We start from the raw sequence: 18,538 nt of genomic DNA on the forward strand, positions 1-18,538 counted from the left end.
AATACAGCCTGCTCATTGAGCCTGGGGGAAAGGGCTCATAAAAGTTGTCCTGGACACTTTTGCAGTGGTTCCATATTGACCCTTAACCATAAAGAACAAGTCCAGATGTACCAGAGGTCTTAATGATACCTTGTTGGCTTGAAACAGCTGGTACTCAACGTCATCAGACCATTTATTAATTAAAAAACAGTTTACATTTTTTTATATCATTTATCCATTTCTTGCAAAAAAGGGACATAATTTTGGGAAGGAAAAAACGACAACAACAAACCACTGTGTTTGACAAAATTAGCCAACAAAAATAGGATTATAAGCTTAATCGAATAGTGTTTCAAATGTATATTTTTAATAGTTCATGATTTTAGTAATGTCTGCTGCATATTAAACATAAGCAACATACATAGTTTACTGCATCTGTTCTAGTTTATAGTGACATTATGTGATGGGAAATTAGCGGTGGTGTGTATGTAACAATAGTTTAGGGGGCAGTTAAATTCATTAATTTGGCATGCGAGTAAAACATCTGGTAAGCGCGGCGTGTAACTCTATATTTCATGCAACAGCGGCATCTAGAGGCTGTTTTAGTAAAAGCATCGTTGTATTTGATGACGAAACAAATTCATCTGACGTTTTGTTAAATTTTGGTTACTTGACATTTAACAAACACTCCAAGGCTTTGACATTTTGTTCACCTTGAGCTAGTTTTATCTTTCTGTCTATGACGCATTAAGTTCACCATAAAAATAGCTGCCTTCTCCTTTATTTGTCATATTTATATAGGTTGTTGTATTAAATATATTAGAAAAGAATACAATTCTTTGGCTAAATTGTTGGCTTAATAACTGAAATTACATTGTGATGTACAAAATATTGCAATTTTATTCATTTAGTTTTAAGTGCACCTTCAACATGTTCATCACTATTATTGGTTTGTTGACTGATTGTAGAAATAAATCAAAATTTTAAACATATTTGGTAACTTGTATCAGGGCTGCTGACACATTTTATCTTTGATTTATTTCGTTTTAAAAATGAATACATGTTAATTTATAAATCGGTTAGAGAGAAATACAGTAGGTATATGATTTAGGAAATGACAGAAGTCAAACTGTAATGTTACAGTAATTTTTTTAAAACAACTTTTTAATTATGATTTATTCATCATAATAATAATCAAAAGTTTATTATCAGTGTAAAATCAATACACAGTTCTGAGTTTTCATAAAGAAAATCAGTGTTAACGGCTTCAATATGAGGTAAAAGTCTGTCTTCTCTCTTCTTGTAATATACAAGGATGGAGTATTTATTTCACAAATGTTCTCCCCTATTCTACACTTTCTAAACCACCATTAGTCCTCAGATTACAGAGTTTTGTATTTAAGATAGAAAAACATGCTTAATTCCAACAAAAAATCTAAAAATGTAAATTCTGTCATCATTTAATTGCCTTCGTGTTGATCTAAATCTGTATGAGTATTTTTTATTTGTTGAACACGATAAAATTATTTTGATAAATGATGGTAACCACACAGTTGACTTCCATAGTATTTGTTTTTCCCACTATGGAAGTCAATTTTGTGTTCAACAGAATAAAGAAACTCATACAAGTTTAGAAAAACATGAGGATGAGTAAATTATGGCAGAATTTTCATTTTTGCGTAAACTATCCCTTTAACTACATAAACATAATTTAAAAAATCTACAACTCAACTATAGTAAAAATAATATTGTTAACATAAAATGACAAAAAAAATCAAAAATGCACAACCAGTTCATGAATACAAGACATGATGCTGCATTAAAAGTGGTCAAGACAGCAGTTTCACTAGACAGCAATATTCTATATACAATGTCAATCAATAAGGGCAACTTTGGTGTCATTACACGTTTGTGTTCATACCCTTAAAGCATGCAAATAGCATAATCAACCAGGCATGCACTACAGTGCTTTAAAAGATGCTACAAAACCCCATGGGACTTTGTAACCCAATATCATGTATATAGCCCCCTCTGAGCATAAAGCACTCCAACCTCCCAAGAGATCAAAAGTAATGGAAACTATTAGGTATATGGAAGGGCAGGCCAGGAAGGGCAGGGGGAGGGCAAATGGGGGCTGGGTTGAATTCATTCACCAGGGCCTCCACATAGAGGGATCGCCCCCTGGAAAGAAAGGGGGAAGGGCCGATTGTGCTGTAGGTAGAGGGGAAGGAGACCCGGGGGGAGAGGGATGTTCTTGGGATACGCTGTAACTTCGTTCTCTCATGAGGTGAATTCTTGGTGAGTGGGAAGGGCTGGAGGGGGAGGAAGGAGGGGGAGGAGAGTGGGGAGTGTGCAGGTGAAGTGGGTTGGGCTGTAAAGAGGGCAGGCTTAGAGGGGAATGAGTTGGGGATAAAGGAAGAGAGCTGGAGGTGGCCTCAGCACTAATATGTGGCAAAGACTTCAGCAAGTGGTTTAGTAGGCGTGCACCCAAAGGTTTGTCCATCCCAGGGCAGCTTAAAAGCATGTTGTGCACCTCATGCATGCACTGGATATAACCGCTACTGTATCTTTGTCGAGATTCAAACCCAGTGCCTGGACCATGACTACTACCTGAAAATCCAAGCAAAAGTATACATAGAAATATTTTTTTAACCTCAAGTAATCAATCATGGAAACATTGTACAATAAGGTCCTATTATTTTGTTAAAGGGGCCATGGCACAAGACTTTTTTAAGATGTCAAATAAATCTTTGGTGTCCCCAGAGCACATATGTGAAGTTTTAGCTCAAAATACCATATAAACAATTTATTATAGCATGTTAAAATCGCCACTTTGTAGGTGTGTGCAAAAATGTGCCGTTTTGGGTGTGTCCTTTAAAATGCAAATGAGCTGATGAAATTCAAACCCTGATCACAATGATGGTGGTTTGTTGCAAATTAAAACTCAATTGTGCTTTTCTCTGCACTAAATGGCAGTGCTGTGGTTGGATAGTGCAGATTAAGGGGCGGTATTATTATAATAAGAGCTCCTTATGACATCATAAGGCGAGCCAAATTTCAACTACCTATTTTCTCACGTGTAAGCAGAGAATGGTTTACCAAAACTAAGTTACTGGGTTGATCTTTTTCACATTTTCTAAGTTGATAGAAGCACTGGGGACCTAATCATAGCATTTAAACATGGAAAAAGTCAGATTTTCATGCCATGGCCCCTTTAACATTAATAAATGCATACGCCAATATGAACTAACAATGAACAATATCTTTCAAGCATTTTTTAATGCCAATACAATTGTTTATATTAGTTTATGGTTAACAGTCACAACTTTTTATTTTAAAAATGTAATGCTGAATTAACATGAAGTAGATCTAGTAAAAGGTATAAAAGTATTGTTTACTATTAGTTCATGCTAAAATAATTTTTTTTTTATAAAATGTTACAACAATAATACATTTATTTTTAATGATCATAGGCTTCATCAGTCTAGCTTGTATGCTCATTTACTCACTATTATATTGTTACAAACCTTTATAAATGTCTTTGTTTTGAAAACAAAGGAAGATATTTAAAAAAGTTTGTAACCTAAATCGTTCGTGGACCCCATTCACCTCCATAGTATTCTTTATTTCTACTATAGAAGTGAATGTGGTCCACGAACGGTTTGATTACAAACATTTCTCAAAATATCTTCCTTCGTGTTTATCAAAACAAAGAAATGTATGCGGGTTTGTAACAATATGAGAGTGAGTAAATGATGACAGAATTTTCATTTTTGGGTGAACTATCCCTTTAAAACATCAGTGATGTAATGTGTAAGTCTAACCTGGTCCATGGCTTCTTTGAAGGTTCTCCATGTGCTGAACTGTTATCTCAAGAACATCAGCTTTCTCTAATTTAGATTGCTGTGGGATACGTCAGAAATGTTCTCAAAGTTTGCATTAAAAAGATAATGTAGGAGGAACATTATTAGAACAAAGAGCTAAATAAATTTGCGTATATCACTTACATCCAAACTGTAGGCATCCACCATAATACCCTTAAGTTGCTCAAGGCTCGAGTTGATCCGCTCTCTGCGCTTCTTCTCTATCAAGGGCTTGCGCAGCTAAACGATAAACATGCCAGTATTGGAAAAGTTGTGTTCAGATATATTATTCATTAGGCAACCGCAAGGAAAAAACTAAGTTATAAACATGCAAACATCTCCTTAAAAAGTTAGGACGTTTCCTCCGGCATAAAACACAAACGCTCTCAGTGAAGAATATTAAATGCATATTTTGCATAATAACTTCCTTCGTTTCATTACAAAACAATGCAAAACGGATAATCAGTAATGTTTACCTTTCGCTCTTCTTTCGCGTTGAAATTTTTATCCGGGCCGTTACCAATATTGGAGGCCGTCATCGTTGCCCAGCAAATAGCAGAAACGTATCGTTAAAATCTTTATCGCTGCTTTCCCACGCCTCTGTCTAGAAAGTGAGGGTACAGTTGCGGCGTCCTGACGCAACAAGAAACTAGACTCACTTAACCTCGTTTAACATGTACACAGGCTCCCTCTTAAACCTCCACCCACTGAAATTACCATGATAATGCATGGGTGCTTTTTGCTGCACAAATTCCCACAGTCTCGAATTTGCCCTAGCATGAATGATCCCACGTTTCACGCATGCAATGCCCCGTGTTTAGATGAAATTTGAAATGTATGTCTCATCTTGAAATAAAAACTATTGGAAGTTTACAAACTTTTTAAGGGCAATTAAGGTTCAAATATATTCACAAGGATGATGCACCTGTAGGCGTGTAAAATATGCAAAAAAAAGTAATTGCAAACCATGCAATTTCTTGCATGCCATTTAGGTAGTGGCATCATAAATGCATTAGTTTAATACACTGTAAAACAATTCTGGCTTAGTAAATTTAACTAAATAAAATTCGTAAATTCTATAAAAAAATCTTGTTTTTTAACCAAATTGTAGTAAAAATAACACAAAAAGGTGAGTAATTCTAAATGAACACATTATTTAGTAAATTCAACTAAATTTTATCATGTTAAATTTTGTAAGAAGGAAATTAAATTAATAATTTTTGGTTGAATTATTTTAGTAAATATAAATTTTTGTATTTACTTAAAAATATAGTGCATAATTTTTGCATCCGCTTTGGCAACATTTTTCATGGAATTTTAAGCAATTGCTTGTATTACTTAAAATTCCATGTAAAACTTACTTGAAAAACTGGATGCAAAAATGATTCAATGTATTTTAATTTTTTTGTAAATCCAGCGTATTTTGTTAGTGTATAAATGACATATATATTTGACTATGAAATGTATAAATCCAGATTCAAAGTTATTTGTTAAAAACAAAACAAGAATAGATCACACCAACAAAGACGGAGGACGGCAATGGTTGGAGGATGGTAATGTGCAACAATAGCAAAGAGATCTTAGTTTTTAAGTGTTTTCACAGTGGGAGAACTATAGGCCTATTATTATCTCATGGCTTCCAACCCCTTTCTCGACTGCGCGCGACCCCATCCCCTCTTCCCTTTTCACCATTGTTCTTTTCACCTATGGGACGGGCACACTCCACTGAAGCACGCCAAGATCTCTTTTTCTGTTGTCCAGCGATAATGACTTCTTAGCTATCGGGGTGCCAATCCATAATGGTCATTAAAGACTCTTCAGTAGCACACAAAAAAAACAAGTTCATGTCTTGGGGTATACAAAAATAACTATAGGCATTATTATATAAGCATTATTTGAGAGCAAAAGATCGATGATGTTAAAAATAAATAAAGATTAGGAAAGAACATTAGGAAGTAGGCTAATTGTAAAAATATAATTTCATCGGAAAATGCTTTTCCAGCAGACCACATGAGCCTAATAAATAAAATGTATTAAAAATAAATAAATAAAGACTTTTCCGCAAAACTTATACAGGATAAAAGTTTTAAGCAGTCTCAGGAAATGGTCCGTGGTTGCACTGAGGATTGTTAAAGTCGGTTTCAGTGGCTATACCCGCACGTAAGTTTAAGTAATTCTGGTTTCTCTGCAACCAATTTTGTGGTTTTTATTGAAATGGTAGGTTAACTGATGCTACACGGCTAACCTTTTTTGGAGCATATTTATACCGGGTATGATATCGCAAACACGACCAGCTGTAAGTGACAGCTACCGAGATAAAGTTGGTTTGATATTTGACGTCAGATTATATTCGGCCTCGGAAACAGCTCATTAACGATTTGCGCAATGACAAGAAACATGTGGGTTAATTGTTTAAAAATGGAGAAGAGAGCACACAATAATTCTTATTTGTTTTAATCTGACTTGCGGCTGGGTCATAATTCGCATAGCCTACTAATACTATAGCCTATAGTAGCCTACATAGGCTACTATGTAGGCTATTGCATTTGTGTTGGAAAAAACACCTACTTTTGAGTGCGAATCAAACTATGCACACACTGGGACATACGCAAAACGGAAGTGACAACTGTTGCCTGGAACACGCTGTATTTTTTTTATTTTAGTTATCAGTGACATTGCACATTAATAAAACATTTCTATAATGTCACCAGAATTAGCCCAAAGCTAATTTAAACCCGTTGCCCCTGGACAGAATCCTTAAGAAATTCAAATATCAGAATACATTATAATAACATTTTATTATAGCTACACAAAAGGACATTTTAGGCCACATTGCAATTATTTCACCACTGTTTTGCATTTTATTTTAATCTGCTGCCAAGGCAATTTGAAGTTTGGGTTGCATCTAGGCTAAGTATTAAAGACTTTTTTAAATGTTTATCTTTTTTATTTTGGTGTTACTTTTTGTCTATTATTTTTGAGTTGCTCTTATTCCTTTACACAAACACACAAATGTATACAAACATTTTCACTTATGTAGTTTTTATTAAAATTAAATAAACAAAAAAATAATAATTAATAAAATCACATGGAAGAATTTTGGCTATAAGTTTTCAATCAATTTTATCCTCATTTTATGATTTTAAAAAATGTGTAAAAAACACATTGGCCACTGTGGCCGCTGTTTGCACATAATACACTCTCAGAAAAAAGTCACTTTTGTACCTTAAAGGTGCATAATGGTACCTAAAATTGACATTTTGGTACCTTAGAGGTCCATACTGGTTCATCAAAATGGTATAAAGACCTTTTACACGGTACCACCCCAGTGACAACATTTGTAGGCCTACCTTATTTTAATTTCTGAGTGTACATTTGTTAAAGGGGAAATATCACAAGACTTTTTTAAGATAAAATACCATATAGATAATTTATTATAACATGTTAAAGCCGCCACTTTACTGAAAAAAATGATTCATTGATTTTAATCAAATTTTTTAAGGTAAGTGGTTGCAATCAATTTATTTAAGCTACATTTAAACAAAAGTTTTATATTTTATTTTACTCTACTAATCTTTTTTATTTAAATGTAGCTTAAATAAATTGATTGCAACCACTTACTTTAAAAAAGTTGATTCAATTTAATGAATAATATTTTTCAGTGTTTGTAGGTGTGAGCAAAAATGTGACGTTTTGGCTGTTTTCTTTAAAATGCAAATGAGCGGTGTTGTGTCGAAGTCTGTTCCCCCACGTTTCACTTTAGTGTAGTGTTTTTATAGCGTTTTTATCACATTATACGTTTATTCTTTATATACATAAATCTTTAATCTTTCTAAATAAATTATAAATGTAACGTGATTAAAACGCTATAAACATAGAGGGAACAGACTTCGATGGGTAACAAACTTCAGCACAATCCCGGCGCCGTTTTGATTCATTAGGTCTAATACCAAATAAAGTCAACTGCATAAATAGTCCGATATCCATTGCAAACATATTTTATTATAAGTCTTAAAATGTCCATAACATAAAATCATTGTCAACATACCATAGTTTGACTTGTACTGCGCTGCGCTGATTTCTAAAGACTGCTGCACAGTGGCGGTAATAGCGTTTTGCGCTCAAACAATGCTAAGAGAGAGCTTACGAAAGTGTGACTTACAGAAGATATACCTAGCATACGAACATTTTGGGAATCGTGCCATAGAGTTAAGAGAGAGGTTAAGGAATATGTTAAGAACTACTTAACGATAAGAATGTTTTGGGGAACCGGGCCCTGATCTCTGCAATAAATGGCGTTGCTGTGGTTGGATGGTGCAGATTAAGGGCGGTATTATTCCCTTCTGACATCACAGGGGGAGGCAAATTTCAATTACCTATTTTTTCACATGCTTGCATGGTTTACCAAAACTAAGTTACTGGGTTGATCTTACAAATTCAAGTATTACAATGCTGTTCTTAATGAATTACTTAAAATTTGGACCATATGATGGTAACCCATTAGTTACTACTCAGGTCTTAAGAAATTATTTAAAATTCAAACCATTATTTTAAAGTAAAATTCATGGTAACTACTTAGTAATTACTTGGGTTATACCACGCAAACACTCATCATAATGTATATATACTGTGCAAAAGTCTTAGGCCACCATGCCAGAATTAGATTTGTTGTTTTTGCAATGTTATATCATATATCATTGTTTCTCAGTCTCTTTAATAAAATACATCCAAAAAATACAGGAAATGTGTATATAGCATTAAAAACTGTATACAAATCTAAACTGATGTGTCAAGTTTTTAGGGTAAACTCCCCTTCCACTTGAGCAATAACAGGAAACTGCAGGATCTCTTAAACCTAAATAAAATTAAATCCAAATTTTAAAGAAATTAGTCTTTTTACTTCATTCTGCTCAAAAACGATCAAGATGTGTTTAGTGCCAAGAGAGGTCACACTAAACACTGACGATGCGTAAAATTGATTTTTATTATTTTTGTGAACATATGTCTTGTATTTTCTGTTTGCATCTTAATAAAATAGATAGAAAAATAAACATGGATGGACATTAAAACTTCTAAAACAACAAGTCTGGTGGTGGTGGCCTAAGACTTTCGCACAGTATTGTATATTTAATAAATTCTTTAAAACACTTAATAGTGACATAGATAACTAAATGTTAATTAATTAATTAATTAGTAGTGCAACATTTTATACAACATGTTATTTTACTCAAATTTAACTTATCTAACACAAAATGGCAACTGTGAATCCATGTGCCTCGGTTGTTTCTTTGAATCACACACTCGATTCAAATGTCTGGGTTAATTTTGACCCATAATGGGTGAATATTGGACAGAACACACTGCTGGGTTAACTGACCCAATTCTGGGTTGTTTTAACCCAACAACTGCTGGGTTATTTTACCACATGGTTGCATAATAACAACCCAACATGGGGTATTTTTTAACCCAGTATGTGGGTCAATGTGGGTCAAAAATAACCCAGCCATATTTGGAGTGCAGCAAAATCTGTTTCACTTCTCTTTTTTTATAGCTTTCGCAGTCTGTAATTTCTTGTTAAATCTATGTGTTCAGTTAATCACACAACAGCCCTTTTCAATATTAGCTGCGCACTTGCTGTCTGTGCAAATGTTCATTCGAGCTAAACACTTCCATCTGTGACTTCCGCATGCGTTTGGCATCATGCAGCACATCGGTTCAGTTCACAGTCAAATCGAAAATGGATTGATATGATAGCTATTTTACTATAAAAGCACATAAGTGATAATATAAGTGAAAAAGTGTTACTTTAATTATGAATCAACATAAAGGTTGAACATGTGATCATATATAGATCATATATATTCGACATGTAATAGTTAATAATGACTACTAAATAAGTATCTAATTGTTACTTATCAAAAACAGTAGTGTGCTATTACCTACTGATTAGTTACTTGCTTTTCTTTATTAGTTACCAGCTTTAACAATTCATGAAAGATTAATTAATTACTAGACATCCAGTTCTTATAGACTTTATTAAACACTCTTTAAAACATGTTCCCTGATACTCTGAGGATAAATGTTTGTTGAAAATTGTTGTACCCATGTTGCATTGTTTTTGAGGTCTTCATGCGTGATGTAATTTAAAGTCCCAGACAAAGTCTGTAGTCCTAGCAACTTGTTAGCAACCACTATTTAAAAGACACTTTAAAGCTTTATAAAGCCATTATTGTTGTTAGAATAAAACTTAAAAATATCTTGGGCTTGTGTTAACCCAAGATCTTATTTAAGGGTTTAAGAGATTAAAATTAATTGACTTTGGGGCTATGTAACTGAAAGTGCTAAAATACTAACTCGCCTCCTGGTTTTGCCTACAAAAATATGTCATCCCTAGTGTGCACATACCCAATTTCTTGTTCTTTACAGCCTACAAAAGAAATACACGGACACATTTTTACCATGTTGAACTCCGTTGGCTTATTTAACCCTCATGTTTGTTGAACTATATGACATAATGTGGTGTTCAGGTGTTGTTAAATACAATTTAACAGCAAGGGATTTTTTGTTTCACTTAAGATCTGCCAGGCTCACAGTACTATTTTATTTATTCACTATTAGAATTTGGCAGCTTCTTGGCCTCATAAGAAAAGTGTCATCATACTGAGAAACAGTAGACCCTCTGGGGACTCCTCACATGCAGTTTTTGTTTAAATTAGGTTTCGGGGCATGCTGTTTTCCGCCTACCACATAGTATCATGAAACAGACTAACCCAAATTAACCCACACTGTAAAAAATTTCCATAGAAATTGCAGCTGGGCTGCTGGTAACTTACCGTAGATTTAAATTTATGTTATTTACTGGCAACATTTTGTTCAAAGTTGAATGAACATTAAACATTTACAAGTCTTTGTCTTTACAGAGTAAAACTAAAAAAAACAGCATCAAGCAAAACATTCTGGGAAACAAAATCTGAAGCAAAAAACAGAAAAAGGTTGATGATGATTTCTGATTCCCAGAATGCTTTGCATGAGGCTGTTATTGTATAGTTTTATTCTGTAAAGATAGGGACTTGTTAATATTTGAAATTTATTTAACTTTGAACAAACTCTTGCCAGTAAATAACATAAATTTAAATCTACAGTAAATTACCGGCAACCCAGCTGCAATAACATTGTAATTACTACGATTTTTTTACAGTGCAGGTTAGATTTGTTATGTGTTTTTCAACTTTATAAAGTTTGTTCAACACGATTTTCACCAATTTCAAATAAGCATCTTCTTTTACCTGCATTTTGGATGCATGGACTATCTCTGCTGACACAGGAGATATTTTTTCAAACACAAGTAAACACAAGATGCAGTTTTTAAATGAAGGTTTTTATTATGAAGGGAAAACAAAATAAATAAAAAAATCGAACACATTGTTTTCTATGAGTACGCGCACACCGTTGCCGCCAGGTGGCGCCTGTCCACGCCCCCCGCTGTGACTCAGGAAGTTGCTCAAATCCCTGTCACGCCAAACAGCACCACTCACATAGTTTAACATTAAATAACATCATATTTGTACCAAATCATTAACGATTAACATTGGCTGCTAACGTATATTTTGCATTTTGAAGTAGACGCTGAATCTGACGAAGCTAGCGTTATTTAATGTGCACTTCCGGTTTACAATACCTCCGAGTTGTCCTAGACGCGGCGCGATGCTGAGCTGCGCGGCCAGTGTGCGACCCCCTTTAGCAGCAACAACTGAAATCAAGCGTTTGTGATAACTTGCAATGAGTCTGTTACAGCGCTGTGGAGGAATTTTGGCCCACTCATCTTTGCAGAATTGTTGGAATTCAGCCACATTGAAGGGTTTTCGAGCCTTTTTAAGCTCATGCCACAGCATCTCAATAGGATTGAGGTCAGGACTTTGATTATGCCACTCAAAGTCTTCATTTAGTTTTTCTTCAGCCATTCAGAGGTGGACTTGCTGGTGTGTTTTGGATTATTAACCTGCTGTAAAACCCAAGTTCGCTTTAGCTTGAGGTCACAAACAGATGGCCAGACATTGTCTTTCAGGATTTTTTTGTTCAACAGAAGAATTCATGGTTCCATTTATTACAGCAAGTCTTCCAGGTCCTAAAGGCCACTCCTGGGCTGGGAAGGTTCACCACTGTTCCAAAATCTGAAAAGGGGGCCAACACTTTTTTACACCACTATTACTATGATTTCAATGGTGTATAAAGACCTTACACAACGAAATGTTATGTTTTTATTAACTTGGAATGAGCCATTTCTATCTATACACTGTGGGTCCCCTTACGGCACATTCACACGGGGTGAAAGCGTTAATGCTTGACGGAAGGCTTGTCTGAAGCGTGGCCAACAGCCAATCACAGTGGCCGCAACACATGCTCTAGTCTTCCATAAACGTAATTGGCTGGCTCTGCCTAGGTGCATAAGGCGATCTGATTGGCTGACGCATGCGTTGCCGCGTGAAAGTTGAGAAATGTTCAACTTTTGCCGCGAGCAATGGCACTGACGCAGCACCGACAGATCCACAATTCAGTTTGGCAATGCATGACGTCACCCGTTAAAAGTGAATGGGAAGCGTTAACGTGTGAATGCACAGTTATGTAAAGTCGCCATTTTGCACTGCCATGTTTCTACAGTAGCCTTAAAGAGACACATTTTGTCTCTATATTAACCTCATTGCTTGACTGGTTACTCTCTGCAGTCTCAGACGACAACACGTCGGGCTTTTAACCTGAAGGTCGCCGGCTCAAGTATTGGAGTGTTTTTTTTCACAGGAATGGGTTAAATGCAGAGGTCCCATTTTGATTATGGGTGACAAAACAGTCACACTTTCATGTTTGTCCTGTGTCGGCCACCGTATATTCTCTAAGTGTTTTGAAAGGGAGGAGTGAGCGGTGGACTGAGTCGTTGGTTGCAGTTTGCAACCTCACCACTAGATGCCACTAAAATGAACACATTGCACTTTTAATAACATATTTGTTTGCTTTCCACCAGGTGGTACGTTTGGATAATCTGCTTGTAGCCTTATAGCCTAAGATCTGTTTGGTAAAATTTATTCACTAAACATGGACTGGAGAAAATATTTTAATACTTAATAATCAATAATTACTCAATAATAAAACAAGATGTGGTGTAATGATTAAATGTTAAATGCACATATAATCCCAAATGGAAACTTTTTCAGTGATTTTTTTTGGGTGTTTGTACGCACTTTTTGGGTCATTTAATTTGGTCATTTCCCAGACAACCCAACCACTGGGTAAGTGGGTCATTTTCACAGTTCAATCAATGCACACTTCCTCCACCATGAAACATCAGCCCAACTTTCATCCTGCACCGTCTCTTTTGATGTTGAACTTTGGCCTACTCTGCAATCAACCAATCAATTTTAATTTTACAGTTGTCACAACCACAGTTTTTCTTTACCATTGTCATTGACCTACAGTATCACTTTCCTCTGAATTAAGAGGTCAGTTATGGTTGGGATCTGGGGTTAAGTGAGAGATTTCTACAAAAATTTTGTTTCAGGGTCAACAAACTATGCAGACACAGAAACATCTCTCACTTGGCAAAATGATGTCAAGCTGACATATTTGTTCATGATGTATTTGACATCTCCACAACATAAACGTAACCATGAAAATATTTACCCATATGAAATAAACTTAGGGTATTTTAAAAATAAAACCATCCTTTGGGTTAATAAAACAAGCTATTTGCTGTGGTAAAATTAACAACCCATCTTGATGGGTTTAGTCCAACACGTGTTGTGTTTTGCACTGTATTTATCCAGCCAGTGGGCTAAAAATAACAAAATTTGTCTTGTTTTACGTGTTTTTAGACAGGTAATATTTGGGTTGTTTCCCGCTTATTGTCTGAAGAAATACGCCTCCTTATACATGACAAAATAAATATCACTAAAATGGAAATAAAAAAGAAAATGAATCTTTATTTAATATTTACACATTACAAATGAAGTCAAATATAGGACATGCAAGTCTGTTAAAATCCAACACAATTATTATGCACATACCAGCTTCATTTAATAGCCCATATACATACAAACATCTTAAAAAATATATGAATAGAAAACACTTCTATCACTTCAAAATCTAAATGGAAGCATTATAAATAGAAGTAATGGGAATATAATGCTTTAATTAAACACGATGGGGAGGTTTCCTGGACAAGGATTAGCTTAAGCAAGGACGAGTCTAGGCCGTAGTTTAATTATGAAATAAAAAACATGCCTTACTAAAAACATTACTTGTGTGCATTTTGAGGCAAAACAAAGGGGACTGATGTATTTTAAGATGTCAGTGCAAGTTGTTTTCAGTTTGGAGCTCTTATATTTATTTTAGTCTAATCACTGTCCGGGAAACCAACCCATATTGTTTAAGTATTTTTCATAATTAATGCTTCCAATTCTTGGTAATACTGCTATACTTTTGATGTGTCACAATGTTTGATGCTTGATATAAACCACACTGTTAAAAATGCAGCATGAAGTTAAACAACTTGGTTTTACAAGTCAATTTAATCTGCAATTTTAAGTTTTGTCTTGTGAAAAGTTGACATCAATTTGAAATTCTTTAACTTTCTTAAAAAAATGTGCAGTGCATTACAGGAGCTAACCTGTAAAAAAAAATCCCCCACTAAAGCATATTTGAGAAAGACGGTGAACTTTTGCAGAAATAGGTTTAGCACATTTTAGTGTTCGCTGTTCTGCACATACAGTAAACAGCTTGTCAAGGAAGGCGACAACCGTTTCCTGTCATTTTGACTCATGGCCCCTTTTACTTTGAACTGACACAGTTGAACTGTGTCATTTAGAAAGAAGTTATACTGTAAGTGCCTTTTAATTTAATGCACAAATCTTCAAACAGCAAAAATGCACAAATTCCTTCTTAGATTAAAATTTTGCTGCAATATATGAGTCATGTTTCCATTTCTTCTGCAGAAAGCTACATATAAGTACACAAATAAACCGTAATAAGTGAAGATTCATTTCTATCTGTAGATTTGGTAAGCCACAGTAGGTAATGATTACGTGGTGAGGGGAGTTCGAGAGCGGTTGTTTCCATCTGAGCTGTGACTATTCGTTTGCCATATTTTCCGTACAGCGTCTACATCCATCTTTCTGCGAAAAGTTTCAGTGGTGAAATAGTAAGCAACCGGGTCAAGCATTGCATTTAGGCAAGCTATCATGAGGCTATACCGGTAGGCTGGTAGCAGTGAGCATAGGACATTTTCAGAACCTTTATAAGCATACAGTAACACTAGCATGATATGATATGGCAGAAAACAGAGCAGAAAGATCGCCAAGTTAGTCGTGATCATCTTCTTGATCTTTCCGCTGTCTACCAGGTCACTAGTCTGGGCAGCAGTACTTTTACTTATAGCCCGTATGAGCCCCCATGAGCTGAGAATCATAACAGTTAATGGAATCCCAAAGCCAACAATTAACGTGGAAATGAGAGCGGCGGTTTGAGTGGCGTATACAGGAAAGCTGCTGAAACAGCTGCTTGACAAATTCAAGCAGCTGATTGACAAATTGAAAGAATGGTTCGGAGAAGGCTGCACTTTGAAGTAAATCGGCAAGCTTGTTCCTACGGTTAGGAGCCAGATCCCCAGACACACGCACCAGGCTTTCTTGCGACCCTCACGAACATGAGATGACAACGGGAAGCAGACCGCTACGCAACGGTCAAAGCTAATGGACGTAAGGAGAAAGATGCTTCCGTACATATTTGCCAGCAGTATGACTCCAGTTAATTCACAGATTTTCTGCGGCAGACCTTCAAAGCCTCCATGGTAATATATACGCACAGGCAGGGTACAAATCAGAAGAAGATCTGCGAAGGCCAGGTGAATCATGTAGACGGTGGTGTGAGACCGCGACTTCGCGTTGCGAAAAAAAATCACAAGAGCAGTGAGGTTGAGAGTTAGTCCAACTATGAAAACCACTGCATACACAGCAACAAAAATCAAATCCGGCTGTTTCTGTGTTGCGTTATTCCAAAACTGTGAAAGTGTAGAATTCAGCATGGCCGCTCTTAGGATTTATCCTTTTGACTAACCATTAATAGCCTGAAACAACAGATGGTTGTGTTATGAATGCTAGCAACAACATTGTGAATTGTGCTTATAGTGGCAATAATGTTTGCAGAAGGGACACACATGCATCAGTTTGCATGGTCACATTCCACCCACAGTTTGTTGATAAGAATTGTGCAAAAACTGTTTAAAAAATACCCACTGTATCCTGAGTTATATATTTCATTTCCTTTATGTCTTTAAAATTCTGTTTATCATTCCCTGTCCTCTGTGCAAAATATTAATATTTTGTTTAAAATGTCTTCATCGAGCACAAAATGTATGACTTCAATATATCAGCATTGCTAAGATTTTACAGTCAATACATGAAATGTCAGCAGCACAATCAGGCATTTAATCAAATCTTTTGAATTTTGAAACAAGTGGTAAAATCTCAATGCTATCAAATATATATTTCTAAAAAAGAAACAATGAAGAAAATGATTTAAAAAATGTTGATTGCACTTACTGTTGGTGTATCTAGAAGTTTCATCTGTTGGTCTCACTAAAGTACCAATACTGTTCTTGTGTCTCTTCTCTCAACGCCCAGGAAATACATTTGTGGTTAGACATAAACTGCTCTTTTAATGCTGCTTGAACAACTTTTAAATTCAAATATTCCAATATGCAAAAACTTTAATACAAATACACTGTGACACTGCCTTTGACTCAGAAGAATGCAAGTATCACTAAAAGTAACAAAGGAACCAAAACCTATAAGAACATCTGCTGCTTCCAGACAGGAACAACAATTTAATTTTAGATAACCTTTAAGCATCTATAAAGAACTGCTAAATTGTAATTGATTTTATTTGTAACAGGGTTTGTAAATTCGTCAAAATGTTGTCCCAACAAAGATAATAAAGTAACTTGAACAAAGTTTTTTTGTTATTAAGAGGGTTGATTTATATTTTGTGTATACTGATACTGATAAATTTGCACAAAAAGATTGAACTTATAAAAAGTAAGGTAAGTGGCTGCATTGAATGTTTTAAGTTGAGTCAACTTGCAGCCTTTTTTAAGTATAATAAACACTGTAACATTACTTAATACAAAACACAAAATCAAGTTAACTAAAAGTACTAGTAGTACTCAGTTATTTTAACTTACTTACAGGTAACTTTTCATGGTTTGTTGTTGTTTTCATAAACATTGATTTATACTTCATCTTTCTGTGAGATGAGGGCACGAAACGTTTATTCAATCAACACGGCCAGTAGCGTAGCGTCTGGGCATGCAGGGTATGCACGTGCAAATGGGCCCGGGTCAATAGGGGGCCCGTCCCTGGGCCCGCCCCGGCTTTTAATTACAATTTTTTTTTCAATTTAATTTTTATTTGTGCAGCAATAAATGTATTTTTGTATGCATATCATGTGTAGTGATTTCTTATTTCTCCATAATGTTTAATTTCTCTGTCATTTCTTGTTTGCGTTTATAATTTTTTTTGCACTCTGCGGCTGCCGTAGACTACTACGCCATTTTTTTACATGACACATTGCCGCACCAAAAAAAAAAAGAAAACACAGTGTGTGAGGTTACTATAGCAGCTATCTACATGAACATTAAGGATGGACAAATATAAACATAAAAGTGGGGCCTTAAAGAGAAAAGAGAAGGCGGAGAAGTTAGTCATGAGTCAAAAACTACCCAAAACATTTAGTTTTTCTTTATTTAAATCTACCCTTTAAAGTAAAAAAGTAAAGTAAAAATATTTGACTTCCTTATTAAAAGTATATGTTGTTAACAGACCTGCACACCACAGTTAACAGTGCCAACGGGCAAGGTTGGGGGGGCTTTGGCTTAAGGAGGCCCGTCATTTTTTTTTTGCATATGGGCCCACGACTGACTTGCTACGCCACTGAACGCGCCCGTCCATTTTGGTTTTGGGCAGCTGTAAAGCGCAACATACTTCAGTCTGTCCACAAGCACCAATCTTCTAAACAATGGTAACTAAAACTCAAAGAAGAAACAGAAATTCTTCTAAATCTTGAAGATAAATGAACATTAAATGCTTACAAATCTTTCTTTTTAGTTAAAAACACATAAAATAGCGTTTAAATCCAATTTTACTTTACATGTAAAGTATTCTGGAAACTACGAGCCTTTTAGTTATGTTTACTAAAATCTTTCATGTAGTTCACAAAATTATTAAGTTAATTTCCTTTTAACTATTTTAAGTGAATTATATGATAAAATGAAGTTGAATTTACTCAATAATGTGTTCATTTAGAATTACTCAAATTATTCAAATTTTTATGTTATTTTAACTCATATTTTGATAAAAAAAATAGTTCAACATTTTTTATACATTTTACTCAATTTATAATTTAAAGTAAATTTTTGCTGTCTTTATTTATGTTGTTATGTTGTTAAAGTTAGTTATATGTTGTATTTAGAGTTATTATGATGTTTGTTTGTTGTTACCATGAGTGAGAACTGTGTGTTTATTATAGAGGGCGGTACAGTGGTTTAGTGTGCATCACTATACTCATAGCTAAAATGTCTCAGGTTTAGGGCTGAGTCAGATAAAAAACTTTGGTCAGGAGACCTTTCTGTGTGGGGATTGCATGTTTTCTCT

At 35.1% G+C, this 18,538-nt stretch overlaps 2 protein-coding genes across 2 annotated transcripts; both read right to left on the reverse strand.

Moving 5' to 3' along the window:
* Positions 1–1,009: 1,009 nt before the first annotated feature.
* her8a (hairy-related 8a) lies at positions 1,010–4,841 on the reverse strand. The gene is made up of 4 exons (XM_055207797.2): positions 4,319–4,841; positions 3,987–4,082; positions 3,804–3,882; positions 1,010–2,589 (listed from the first exon to the last, which is right to left on the reverse strand). Exons 1-4 carry the CDS (start codon positions 4,379–4,381, stop codon positions 2,129–2,131), a joined length of 699 nt encoding a protein of 232 aa, XP_055063772.1. The 5' UTR covers positions 4,382–4,841; the 3' UTR covers positions 1,010–2,128.
* Positions 4,842–13,829: 8,988 nt separating this feature from the next.
* Positions 13,830–17,248, reverse strand: si:dkey-3k24.8 (lysophosphatidic acid receptor 6). Its single transcript, XM_055201057.2, has 2 exons — positions 16,430–17,248; positions 13,830–15,954 (listed from the first exon to the last, which is right to left on the reverse strand). The coding sequence occupies exon 2, from the start codon at positions 15,910–15,912 to the stop codon at positions 14,911–14,913; it is 1,002 nt and encodes a 333-aa protein (XP_055057032.1). The 5' UTR covers positions 15,913–15,954; positions 16,430–17,248; the 3' UTR covers positions 13,830–14,910.
* Positions 17,249–18,538: the final 1,290 nt, after the last annotated feature.

This window comes from Misgurnus anguillicaudatus, chromosome 21, assembly GCF_027580225.2.
Source record: "Misgurnus anguillicaudatus chromosome 21, ASM2758022v2, whole genome shotgun sequence".
In the NCBI taxonomy this organism is placed as follows: domain Eukaryota; kingdom Metazoa; phylum Chordata; class Actinopteri; order Cypriniformes; family Cobitidae; genus Misgurnus; species Misgurnus anguillicaudatus.